The sequence below is a fragment of the Saccopteryx bilineata genome, chromosome 4, assembly GCF_036850765.1.
Source record: "Saccopteryx bilineata isolate mSacBil1 chromosome 4, mSacBil1_pri_phased_curated, whole genome shotgun sequence".
NCBI classification, from domain to species: Eukaryota; Metazoa; Chordata; class Mammalia; order Chiroptera; family Emballonuridae; genus Saccopteryx; species Saccopteryx bilineata.
In genome coordinates this window covers 255,610,927-255,624,162 of record NC_089493.1, presented here as the reverse complement: position 1 = coordinate 255,624,162, position 13,236 = coordinate 255,610,927, and the positions used below count along the sequence as shown (strand labels likewise).

General features: G+C 38.1%; 1 protein-coding gene across 3 annotated transcripts in view; it reads left to right on the top strand.

Moving 5' to 3' along the window:
- The window catches only part of CEP120 (centrosomal protein 120), a 65,638-nt gene that overhangs the window by 8,754 nt on the left and 43,648 nt on the right, over positions 1 to 13,236 (top strand). For all 3 annotated transcript variants that reach the window (XM_066274200.1, XM_066274201.1, XM_066274199.1), the window contains 2 exons: positions 2,710 to 2,851; positions 9,414 to 9,562. In XM_066274200.1, the coding sequence (XP_066130297.1) occupies positions 2,710 to 2,851; positions 9,414 to 9,562 (291 nt within the window). The remainder of the gene's footprint in view (positions 1 to 2,709; positions 2,852 to 9,413; positions 9,563 to 13,236) is intronic.

The following is a 13,236-nucleotide window of genomic DNA, read 5'->3' as shown; positions in this document are numbered from 1 at the left end:
CTTCAAGTAGATAAAAACATTTTTTCTGGCTTGTATTAAAATTAGAAAATATTTGTCATGAGAAGTATATCAAACAAATTTTGTCTTGAGAAGTACAACATAAAAGTACCATAACACAATAGGAACTTTTGCCTTAAAAAAAACATGGTTGTGAATTTTTTAAAATCTGTGGCCAGCCTAGTTAATCCTGTTTTACCTATCAAACAAAACTTATCAAACCAAAACAGCAGTGTGGGGTTTTGATCAGTATAAGCACCAGACTACGCTTTTATAGAGTAGTGGGCTGAGTAAGAAGAATTAGGTTTCTAGGTATTAAATTGGTGCCCTTGCAGACCAGTGGATCCTGCACTAGTGATAACTGTCATCCAGGCCATGAGGGTTTTTTGTTTGTTTGTTTGTGTGTTTTTTTCATTTTTCCAAAGCTGGAAATGGGGAGGCAGTCAGACAGACTCCCGCATGCGCCCGACCGGGATCCACCCGGCATGCCCACCAGGGGGCAATCCTCTGCCCCTCTGGGGCGTTGCTCTGTTGCATCCAGAGCCATTCTAGCACCTGAGGCAGAGGCCACAGAGCCATCCTCAGCGCCCAGGCAAACTTTGCTCCAATGGAGCCTTGGCTGTGGGAGAGGAAGAGAGAGACAGAGAGGAAGGAGAGGGGGAAAGGTGGCGAAGCAGATGGGTGCTTCTCCTGTGTGCCCTGGCCGGGAATTGAACCCAGGACTCCTGCATGCCAGGCCGAGGCTCTACCACTGAACCAACCGGCCAGGGCCTTGTTTTGTTTTTTAAACAGTGTACTTTCACTTTATTTTGTAGAAACTTTCATGCATATGCAAATTACTATAAATGAAGATACCAAAGGATGTTTGCCCCTCCCTCCCTCCCTCCCTCCCTCCCTTCCTCCCTTCCTTCCTATATATTGAGCTGCTTTCCTGTGCCCCAAATGAATGACTGAGAAAGTCAGGACTGCCGGCTCTTCCATAGGGCACAATCTGAATGTTTACTATAAATATCGTGATCATCACCTCATATTCTGTACAGTGAAAAAACGAACCATCTTGGACTAGACTTAGCTCTGCCTTCCTATGGCCCAGGCTCAGAGCAGGGCTGCAGTAAAGGAAATGCACTTTGACTCTCAGAGCACATTAAAGGGTACTGCATTTCTTACACCCCTCAGCGGCTCCTGCTGAAACCCCAAGTCTCACTTGCCCAAGCTGCTGTGGGCTGCCTCCCTTTCTAACTCCCTTTTTTTATATATAATAAATTTTTATTAATTTTAATGGGGTAACATCAATAAATCAGGATACATATATTCAAAGAAAACATGTCGGTTATCTTGTCATTCAATTATATTGCATACCCATCACCCAAAGTCAGATTGTCCTCTGTCACCTTCAATCTAGTTTTCTTTGTGCCCCTCCCCCCCCCAACCACCACACTCTTGTCCATGTCTCTTAGTCTCATTTTTGTCCCACCAATGTATGGAATTATGCAGTTCTTGTTTTTTTCTGATTTACTTATTTCACTCCGTATAATGTTATCAAGATCCCACCATTTTGTTGTAAATGATCCGATGTCATCATTTCTTATGGCTGAGTAGTATACCATAGTGTATATGTGCCACATCTTCTTTATCCAGTCTTCTATATATATATATATATATATATATATATATATATATATATATATATATATATATTTTTTTTTTTTACAGTGATTAAAGACTTTAAGCAAACTCTTGGCCAATACAACAAGAATCCATAAAAGAGTAGTGTCCTTAACATGTTCACCAAGTCCAAGTTGGCACCAACATCGTTCCAAATCCCTGCGATTGCAACCCAACCCCAGTTCCATGAGGTTTTGAAGGCTGGATTTGGTACTGAATTTCTGAGGTTATTTTAGAGCAGTGATTTTCAACCTTTTTTGAGCTGCGGCACATTTTTTACATTTACAATAATCCTGGGGCACACCACCTACCAAAATGACACAAAATGACACTCTAACACAGTACATATTATACATATAGTTAATAATATAGTTTCTAAATGTATTTATACTCACACCTGACCATGTCTCACGGCACACTAGTGTGCCGCGGAACACTGGTTGAAAAACACTGTTCTAGAGGGAATATTCAAGGCATTCTCACACTTCATTCTGTGAGAAAAACTGTATTTTAATATCAGTTAAATACATGGCTCAGAACCCAGAACCTCAACCATTAGAACCTCAACCTTTATTCTAGTATTTTGTTACTGTTTTTTATTAACACTAAGCTTTTCTTTTCCTTATTTGATATAAACAGAACAAAGCAGAAATGTGCCAGGCGGAAAAGGTATAAAAGCAAAAGTGAAAAATTAGGGGTTAGGGAAATGGAAAATTGATAGTCTTTGTTGTTGTTTAAAAATTGAAAGGAGATTGGGGACATATAAGTAAAGATAGAAAAATATATCGTGTTTTCTTTAATATATTATCTGTTGAAGCATAGGAATAGAAGCAAGAAAGACACTCTGGACTTCTTCAGGAGGAAATTCAGTTATCTGCCTCAACAGGATTAATTACTTTTGAGGAAAGTGTGGAAAAAATATATTAAAAGCGAAGAAAGTACTGAGAAATTACAGGAAATATATTTAGAACCTTATAGAACATTTCCCATTGCTATTTATTGCCAATTATTAGTGTTTTGTTGTTTTGTTTTGTTTTTATTCTCCAGGCACCAAAATGGTATCAGTTGCTGAGTAATAAATACACCAAGTACAAGTCTGAGATACAAATAAGTATTGCTTTGGAAACAGATTCAAAGGCGCCAGTGGATAGTTTTAAAGCAAAGGGAGCTCCCCCTCGAGATGGAAAAGGTTTGTGCGTCGTCTGTCTCTAAGGACATTCTCCTCTGACTCTAAGGAGTTGCATCTGTGGATTAGACCTTGAGGAAGGGTGACGGGAATTACAGCGGGTATTACAGGAAGATGTGTGCAGGCCTGTAACTGATTTTATTCTAATATAGCAGGCAAATGTGACATTGTTACACATGCCACACTTGTTCCTTTTAGCTCTTGTTTACAAAACTTAGAGATCAGGAAAGATTCTCTTTTCTTTATTTGATATATAACAGAATAAAATACAATTTTATAATGTTTTTAAAAATTGCTACTTGGGAAATTTTCTTTTGTGATGAATGCAGGAAAGCCAAAAGTGCTTATGTTCTTTCTTAATGATAGTTTAACAAAACCTTCACTTTTGTGTCTTTCTTTTTTGATTAACAAATTTATTTTTTTAGAGCAGTGTTAGGTTTACAGAAAAATTGGAGAATGTAGTGTTCCTACATAACCCTGTCCTCACACAAACACACCTCCGGTATTATCAACATCTCTCACCACAGTGAAACATTTATTGTAATTGACATTGACACACATTATCACCCAAGGTGAATAGTTTATGTAAGGGCTCATTCTTGGTGGTGTACACTGTATAGATGTTGACAAATGTGTGACGACATCTTCACAACTGTACCCTACAGAAGAGCTTCACTGCCCCTCAGTCCTCTGTGTTTTGCTCCTTTATCCTTCCCTACAACCCAACCCTTGTCAACCACTGATATTTTGTCTCATAGTTTTTTTTTTTCAAAATGTCTCATTGTTAATTAAATTGTATGTAGCCTTTTCAGTTCCTCTTCTTTCACTTAGTGATATGCATTTAAGTTTCTTCCATGTCTTTCCATGCTTTGATAGCTGACTTTTTAGTGCTGAATAATACTACGTTGTCTGGATGTACCACTTCATCTGCTCATTAACTGAAGAACATCTTGGTGGCTTCCAAGGTTTGGCAATTATAATTATCCCTGTGCAGGTTTTTGTGTGGATAGAAGTTTTCATTTCTTGGGGGTAAATACCAAGGAGTGAGATGACTGGATCACATGGTTAGAGTATGTTTAGTTTTATAAGAAATTGCCAAACTATCTTCCAGGGTGGATGTACCATTTTGCATTCCCAGCAGCCATGAATTGAGAGAGTTGCTATTGCTACACATTCATGTCAGCATTTGGATTGTCAGTGCTTAGGATTTCAACCATTCTCCTAGGTGGATTTTCTCATTTAAATGTTCAATTCCATAATGATATATGGTGTTAACGTATTTTCATATTATGACTTGTCTTCTGTATAGCTTTTTGTGAGGTAGGTGTTCAGGTCTTTTGCCCATTTTTTAATCACTTGTTTTGTTATTTTTGTATTTTAAGGCTTTTTTAAAATGTATTTTGGATAACAGTCCTTTGTCATGTAATTCTTTTGCAAATATTATTTTCCAGTCTATGGCTTGTTTTCTTATTTTCTTGTCTTTAGTAGAGCTGAAGTTTTAAAATATTAATGAAGTTCAGCTCATCAATTCTGTCACAGGTCATACCTTTGATATTGTATCTAAAAAGTCATCACCATGTCCAAAGTCATCTAGGTTTCTCCTATGTTTTCTTCTAGGAGTCTTAAAGGTTTTTGTTTTATACTTAGGTCTATGATCAATTTTGAATTAATTTTTGTAAAAGCTGTAAGGTCTGGGTCTAGATCCATTTTTTTTTAATATGTGGATGTCCAGTTTCTCCAGCACCACTTGTTGAAAAGACTGTCTTTCTCCCTTGTATTATTGCCTTTGCTCCTTAGTGAATGATTATTTGACTACTATAGTCCTCCAACTTTTTTGTTATTCTCCTTCAGTATTAAGTTTGCTATTCTGGGGGTCTTTTGCTTCTCATATAAACTTTTAGGATCAGTTTATCAATGCCTACAATATAACTTTCTGGGATTTTTATTGGGATTGCATTTAATCTATAGCTCAAGTTAGGAAGAATTAATCATGACAGTGTTGAGTTGTCTTGTTTATGAGCATAGAAAATCTCTTCATTTCTTTAGTTCTTTTCTGATTTTTGTTCATCAGAATTTTTCAGATTTCCTCATATAGATCTTTCTTGTACATATTTTGTTAGAATTATTCCTAAGTAATTGTTTTAGGTGCTGATATAAAATGTTTTGTTTTTTTGTATTTTTCCAAAGTGAGGTGGGGGAGCAGACAGACAGACTCTCACATGCGCCAGACCAGGATCCACCCAGCATGCCCACCAGGGGCGATGCTCGGCCCATCTGGGGCGTTGCTCTGCTGAAATCAGAGCCATTCTAGCATCTCAGGTGGAGGCCATGGAGCCATCCTCAGTGCCCAGGCCAACTTTGCTCCAATGGAACCTTGGCTGCAGGAGGTGAAGAGAGAGAGACAGAGAGAAAGGTAGAGAGGAAGGGTGGAAGAAGCAGATGGGCGCTTCTTTGTGCCCTAGCTAGGAATTGAACCCGGGACTTCCACACGCCGAGCAGACACTCTACGGCTGAGCCAACCGGCCTGGGCATTTTTTTTTCTTAATTTCGAATTCCACTTGTTCATTACTTGTATATAAGAAAGCAGTTGGCTTTTATATATTAATCTTGCATCTTGCATCTTTATTATAATTGCTTATTTTTGGATTCAGGAGTTTTTTGTTGAGTCTTTCCATAGATGGATATTCTACATTGTCGTGTCATCTGCACACAAAGACAATTTTATGTCTTCCTTCCAATCTGCATGCCTTTATTTTCTTTGCATGTGTTAGCACTTCCAGTGTGATATGAAAAGCAGTAGTGAAAGGGGAGTTCCTTCCTTTCATCCTGATTTTAGTGGGAAAGCTTCTCACCCTTAAGAATGATGTTAGCTGTAGAGTTTTTGTAGATTTCTTTGTCAAGTTGAGGAAGCCACTATTTTTAGTTTGCTTAGAGTGTTTTATTATGAATGAATATTGAATTTTGTGAAATGCTTTTTCTGCATCTATTAATATGATCGTGTGGCTTTTTTCTTTAGACTGTTGATATGATGGATTACATTAATAGATTTTTGAAATCCCATGTGGTGGTAGTGGTGTATATTTCTTTTTATACATTGTATTCAATTGGCTAATATTTCATTGAGGATTTTTGCATCTATGTTTATGAGAGATACTGATCTGTTTTCTTTTGTTGTAATGTTTTTGTCTGGTTTTGATACTAGGGTTAATGATGGCTTTATAGAATGAGTTAGGAAGTATTCCCTCTCCTTGTATTTCTGAAAAAGGTCGCTGACAGCTGGTATACACTTGACCCTGAACAACAGCAGGGAAATGGGTGCCGAGCCCCACACTGTCGAAAATCTGTGTTTAACTTAAGTTGGTCTTCAGCATACTTGGATTCCCAATTGTAGGTCCAAAATACAGTTGATCCTTGAACAACATGGGTTTAAATATGCATATAGGTGGCTTTTTGTAATTCAACTTGTTTGTTCAAAGGTCACTTGTAATTTTTTCCTTGAAAGTTTGGTGCTTTCATCCAAGTCTGGTACTTTCTATTTTGTAAAGTTACTATTAATTCAGTTTTACTAAATGACACAGGTCTATTCTGTTTCTTTCTTGTGTGAGTTTGGCATATTGTATCTTTGAAAGGAATTGGCCCATTTCATCTAGGTTATCAAATTTGTGGGCATACAGTTATTCATAATATTTCTTATCCTTTTAATGTCTTTGGGATCCATATTGATGTTCCCTCTTTTTATTTCTGATATTAGTAATTTGTGTCTTCTTTTTTCTCTTAGGCTGGTTAGAATCTTATTGAGTTCATTGATCTTTTCAGAAAACCAACTTTTGATTTCTTTGATTTTTCTCCATTGATTCCTATTTTCCATTTTATTGATTTCTGCTCTAGTTTTTATTATTTTTCTTCTGCCGCTTGCTTTGCATTTAATTTGCTCCTCTCTTGTTTTTTAAGATGAAAGCGTAGATGATATTTATTGTATTTTTAGCCTTTTAGTACACCTTGTGATTTCTTGTTGAAAGGTGGACATGATATACCGGGTAAAGGAAAATAGGCCTTTAGTAATGTAGCAATAAGATTTGGGGGAGGGGAAGCATGCTATAGTCTTGTGGTTAAATCTCAGTCTTTTGGTAATCCTGTGCTTCTGTACTGTTTGGGTTTGTCTGATATTTTATTTAGCATCTACATCTTTGGCAGGAATATCACAGAAGTAATGCTCTGTTTTTCTCATTGCAGTCTTGACAGGTGGCACAGATTTTGATTTGTTCCATTGCTAATGATCACCGTGGTTTCAATTAACGTGGTGTATGTCTTATGTTCTCAGCTGTAAACTTACTCTTTTTTTTTTCTTTGTAATTAATAATTTATGGGGCAGAATCATAAAATTATAAAAATATTTCTCATTAAACCTTTATTTATATTGTATAAGTTGGAAACAGGGACGCAGTCAGACAGACTCCCACATGCGCCCGACCGGGATCCACCTGGCATGCCCACCAGGGGGCGATGCTCTGCCCATCTGGGGCATTGCTCTGCCACAATCAGAGCCATTCTAGCGCTTGAGGCAGAGGCCATGGAGCCATCCTCAGCGCCCAGGCAAACTTTGCTCCAATGGAGCCTTGGCTGCGGGAGGGGAAGAGAGACAGAGAGGAAGGAGAGGGCGAAGGGTGGAGAAGCAGATGGGCACTTCTGTGTGCCCTGGCCAGGAATCAAACCCGGGACTCCTGCACGCCAGGCCGACGCTCTACCACTGAGCCAACCGACCAGGGCTTGGATTATAATTTTTAACTACCATATTTGTCCCAAGTGTAGGTGGGAGCTTCTGCAAGCTTCTTATGTTTCCTTTTGACTATCTCCATAATTTTTTGAGGTTTTTCTTGTTTTCTGGCACAAGAATATGGTCCAGGCTCAGCTTGTGCTTTTTCTGTTTCAGCCCAGGATTTAGTCATTTCTTCAAGGAGCCCTGCTTCCCTTTACTAAAGAATGGTGTTAGCAGTCCAGATCCAGGTACTAGGTATGCTAGTTGCTATTGGGATGTTGCTGCCCTCAGGCCCTTACAGGGGAAAAAGAGAATTTGTGCATGTACATACATGTGTGTACACACACACACACACACACACACACAGGGGCAAAAGTAGATTTACAGTAGTGAGTACTGAAACACAATTTATTCTTGAGTTATTAATTATTGTATTGTTTTCCATATAAACCGTAAACTTACTTTTGCCCCTCCCTGTATATATACATATGTATGTACATGCACATAAGTATATACATATACACCTTTATATCTCTTACTTTATATCTCTACATTTATTGAACAGCATACACTGACATAGACACCGTCAATCCATCCAATCCTACACCTTAAGATTTATTCCAGTGTTCTCGCCTTCCGTACTTCTGACTCCCTTTCCTGACAGTGAGAGACCTGTCCCAATTATTTTGACTTCTAAGCTTTGCTGACCTTACTATTTAATGGCTACCTTTATTAAAATACTTAATTGTCAATACTGGGCTGAGTACTTTCGTTATTTAATTTGATCTTCTCAACAACACTGAAAGCTTTGAGAAGAAAAAATGGAGACTAAAGGAGATCATAATTTCCCCATTTAATTAGTAAGTGGCAGAACTGGGATTGGAACCGTGGTCTATGGACACTAGTGTCTGTGCTCTTAACCATTATGCAATTTTTAGTTATTGCTTCAGTAAGCTTTATTTCTTCAGGATTGACTCATGAGGGAGTCAAGAGGATTGCTTGGATATGGGGTATGCATGTATAAAAATTTGATAAGCCCTGAGATATTACCCTTCAAAAGATTATACTAGTCTGTACCTTCCAACATGGAAAGTGCTCACTTGACTGCATTTTCCCTAACACCTAAAATATTAGATATTAGGTGTATATTATTTTAGTTGTGTGTAGTTTTGTTGTTTGCCCCAATCAGTTTGAAAAACCCTGTCCCTCTCCATTCTCTTCATACTGAAAACTATTGGGTTTTATTGGTTCTCTTCTCAAAATTGTTTCATGGTTTTCTCTTCTCCTTAAAAAACTATCTAGATGTTTTAGCATGGCATTGAAGAAGACCCCGATAGGGCCTCTCCTACCCCTTCAGCCTCCCCTCTGTGTTAGTCCTCCATCTGTGACCCAGCACGTTAGTCTCTAACCCCTGCTGTCTCTTGCTTCTGAGTCTTTGTACGTAAGGTACCTTCTGCCTAGAACACGTTTTCACTCATTCTCAATTTAGTCACCTTCCTCTTTTTAGCCAAATTTTGCTTATTTTTTAGTTTCTAGTTAGAATAACTTCCTTCAAGAAACCTGCTATGCCTTTTCTATGTGGTTTATTAAATTGAAGTTTTAAAAATGTTACCTTATTTCAAAATATGACATTATGTGCAGAAAGAAAATGGTGGCTAGACATAAAAAATTAATGGAAACCTTACAGATAGTAAGTGTATCCATGAAAACTGCCAAGCAAATAAAGAAGTATTGTATAACCAGCTTTCAAAATGTTTTACTGGTTTATAAACTTCAATGTATAATTTAATTGTGTTTTTCTCCACAAAGTACCTGCCGGCCTGTCTGGACTTAATCCCAAGGATGTCGTGGCAGTGCTGAATGAGGAAGGAGGCTACCATCAGATCGGGCCGGCAGAGTGTTGTACTGACTTCTTCATTATGTCGGTGACCATAGCGTTTGCCACCCAGTTGGAGCAGGTGAGACTTTCCCTCAGATTACTGATTCCTGAAGAATTTTAAAATTGAACTTTATTTTTTAAATCTACCTTTCAGGTTTTAAAAATATTTGCAAATTGACTTTTTAATTTTTTTTTTAAGCGTAGGTGGGGGACAGACAGGAAGAGAGAGAGAGGAGAAGCATCAACTCATAGTTGCAGCACCTTAGCTGTTCATTGTTTGCTTTCTTATATGTGCCTTGACTGGGGGGCTCCAGCTGAGCCAGTGACCCCTTGCTCAAGCCAGCAGCCTTTGGGCTCAAGCTGGCAGCCATGAGGTCATGTATGATGAGCCTGCGTTCAAAGCTGGACTAGCCCATACTCAAGCTGGTGACCTCGGGCTTTCGAACCTGGGTCCTCAGCATCCCAGGCCAACACTCTATCTTCTGTGCCACTGCCTGGTCAGACTCTTTCTTTTCTTTTTAAAAATAATTTAGAAAACTGTTTTCTTCCATATCAGAAAGCATTTTTACTTTAGGAAAAGAATAAATGATGATGATCTTGGCAGTAAGAATAAATTTGGTCTCAGGATTTAGAAGAAAGGCCATCAGTAAACATTGTTTCCAACTGCACTGTGTGGCAGGTATGAAAGGGAGCAATGTGCAGTGTTGGGAACACTTTGTTTCAGTCACAGTTTAATAGCTGTTGGGGCTGGTATTTACAAACTAGCACATTAGCCTGTTACTGTTTCTTGATTGGAGTACAGCAAGCAACATGAGTATCTGGATTTCCTTCAGTCCCCTGGAGGTGACACAGCGAAGCCCAGGTTGCCCTGAACACAGCGAGTTTGTCACAGCCGAGGAACACAGAACTTGGGGAATCTACCATTTTTACTGTAAGCAGGCCTGGTCTTTGTCTGGAAGACATGTCACTTTATGTCGAGGTTACCAGCTACATAAACAACCGTAGGAAATGGCCAGATTTGAGTCCTGGTCGGGGCACGTATGAGAAGCAATCAATGAGTGCACAACCAAGCGGAACAAGTTGATGCTTCTCTCTCTCACCCCTCTTTCTTCTTCTCCTCCTTTCTCAAAAAAAAAAAAAAAAAAAAAAAAAATAGAGAAAGGAAGGAAGGGAGGGAGGGAGGAAAGAAAAATATGTTATGAAATATACTGCTCACAAAAATTAGGGGATATTTCAAAATGAATATGAAGCTATAAAATATCCCCTAATTTTTGTGAGCAATGTATTTAGGTGACCGCTAAGGCAGAAATCACCCTGAGGATAACTGAATTTGACTAAGATTATTGGATCTGTAATCTTCATACAACATTAGGGTGGTTAATTCTTTTGTTGAACAGCATGGGATTTCTGGCAGACTGGTTTGTGGACCAGCATTTGAAAAACACTGCTCTAGGTCCATTTATGTTGTTGCAAATGGCAAGATTTCATTATTTTTTATGTCTGAGTAATATTCTATCATATCTGTGTACCACATCTTCTTTGTTCATTACTGATGGACATTTAGGTTACTACTATATCTTAGCTAGTATAAATAATGCTGCAGTGAGCATGGTGTGCAAATATCTTTTTTTCCTTCATTTTTTTGATGCACCTATCTTTTTGTATTAGTGTTTCGCATTTCTTCAAATAAATACCCAGAAGTGGAATTGCTGGGTCATATGGTAGTTCTATAGGGGCTGCACACATTTACAGTCTCACTAACAGTGCACCAGGGTTCCCTGTACTCACATTCTTGCTAACATATATTGTTTTTTGATTTCTTGAAAACTATTCTAACAGGTGTGAGGCAATATCTCATTGTGGTTTTAACTTGCATTTCCCTGATGATTAATGATGTTGAACAACTTTTCGTATGTCTTATGGTATCTGTATGTCCTGTTTAGTGAAATGTCTGTTCAGGTCCTCTACTTATTTTTTAATTGGATTGTTTCTTTTTTGTTTTTCTTTTTTCTTTTTTGGTGTTAAGTTGTAGAAAGAGTTCTTATATATTTTGAATATTAAACTTTTATCAGATGAATTATTGGCAAATATGTTCTGCTATTTAGTAGGTTGTGTTTTGGTTATGTTGACGGTTTCCTTTGCTGTAAACAAAACTGTTTTAGTTTGACGTAGTCCCATTTGTTAATATTTTCTTTTTTTTCTTGCCTGAGGAGACATAAAAAAATTTACTAAGAACAATGGCAAAGAGTTTACTACCTATGTTTTTTTCTAGGAGTTTTATGGTTTGGGGTATTATATTTAAATCTTTAATTCTTTTTTTTGTGTGTGTGTGTGACAGACAGAGAGAAGACAGAGAGAGACAGACAGACAGGAAGGGAGAGAGATGAGAAGCATCAATTCTTCATTGCTGCACCTTAGTTGTTCACTGATTGCTTTCTCATGTGTGCCTTGACCAGGGGGCTACAGCAGACAGAGTGACCCCTTGCTCAAGCCAGCAACCTTGGGTCAAATCTGGTGAGCTTTTGCTCAAACCAGATGAGCCTGCGCTCAAGCTGGCGACCTCTGGGTTTCGCACCTGGATCCTCTGCATCGGTCCGATGCTCTATCCACTGAGCCACCACCGCCTGGTCAGGCTTTAATTCATTTTGATTTTATTCTTGTATTGGATATATGTGTAAGAAAGTGGTCTTGGTTTCTCTTTTTTTTTTCTTTTGCATGTATATGTCAGTTTTTCCAACACTGTTAATTGAAAAGACTATTTACCCCATTGTATATTCTTACCTCCTTTATCGTTGACTATGATACAGGCAGGCCTGGGTATATTTCTGTGCTTTCTGTTTTGTTCTGTTTATCTATGTCTATCTTTATGCTGGTGCCATCGATGTTTTTATTACAAATTAACCTTCTAATATAGTTTGATATCAGGTAGTATGATACTGCCAACTTTGTTCTCCTTAGATAGGTTATCAGGTAGCAGGATACTGCAACTTTGTTCAAATAGACCAAATTGCTTTGGTTCTTTACGGTCTTTTGTAGTTCTGTATAAGTTTTAGAATTATTTATTCTAGATCTGTGTAAAATGCTGTTGGTATGTGGGTATCTGACCTGCCTGTTCCACATCTCTGCCCCACCTGTCAGTCTCATCATGGCTTCTTAATGTCCTCAGTTATAGGAATTCTGTTCAGTCAGTCTTTGGGTGGTTCTCAAGGATGGTTATTTTATAATTTTGATGTGGCCATGGGAGGAGGTGAGCAATAGGTTTACCTATTCTGCTGTCTTGACTGTCTATTTTACTTTATACTTTACATAAAGAGGGGGAGGGGTACAGAGAGAACTGGATGGAGGGTGGCGGAGGACGATCTCTCTTCGGGTGATGGGTATGCAACAGAACTAAATGACAAGATAACCTGGAAATGTTTTCTTTGAATGTAAGTTTCTTCAAACTTAACCTTTTTAACAATCTTCTAGCAAACATTCAAGGTCTGTTAGATATTTTATATTTTATGGGGAAAGAATCCTGTGTCTTGGCCGTATGTGGCGATGAAAGTGCCGACTTTGTGAACACTCCTAGTACAGAAGGCATCTTTTGGCAATTGTTAATTTGTAGGTCTCCAGATTTGGCTTAGTGGCTAAAAAACTTTTTAATCAAAAGCCTGGACTAAGGTATTATATTAAATAGCCTGGGTTAAGATTTTTTTTAATCTCATTTATAAAGAATATGGCAGAATCAGGAAAAGATGAAATAGGGTATGT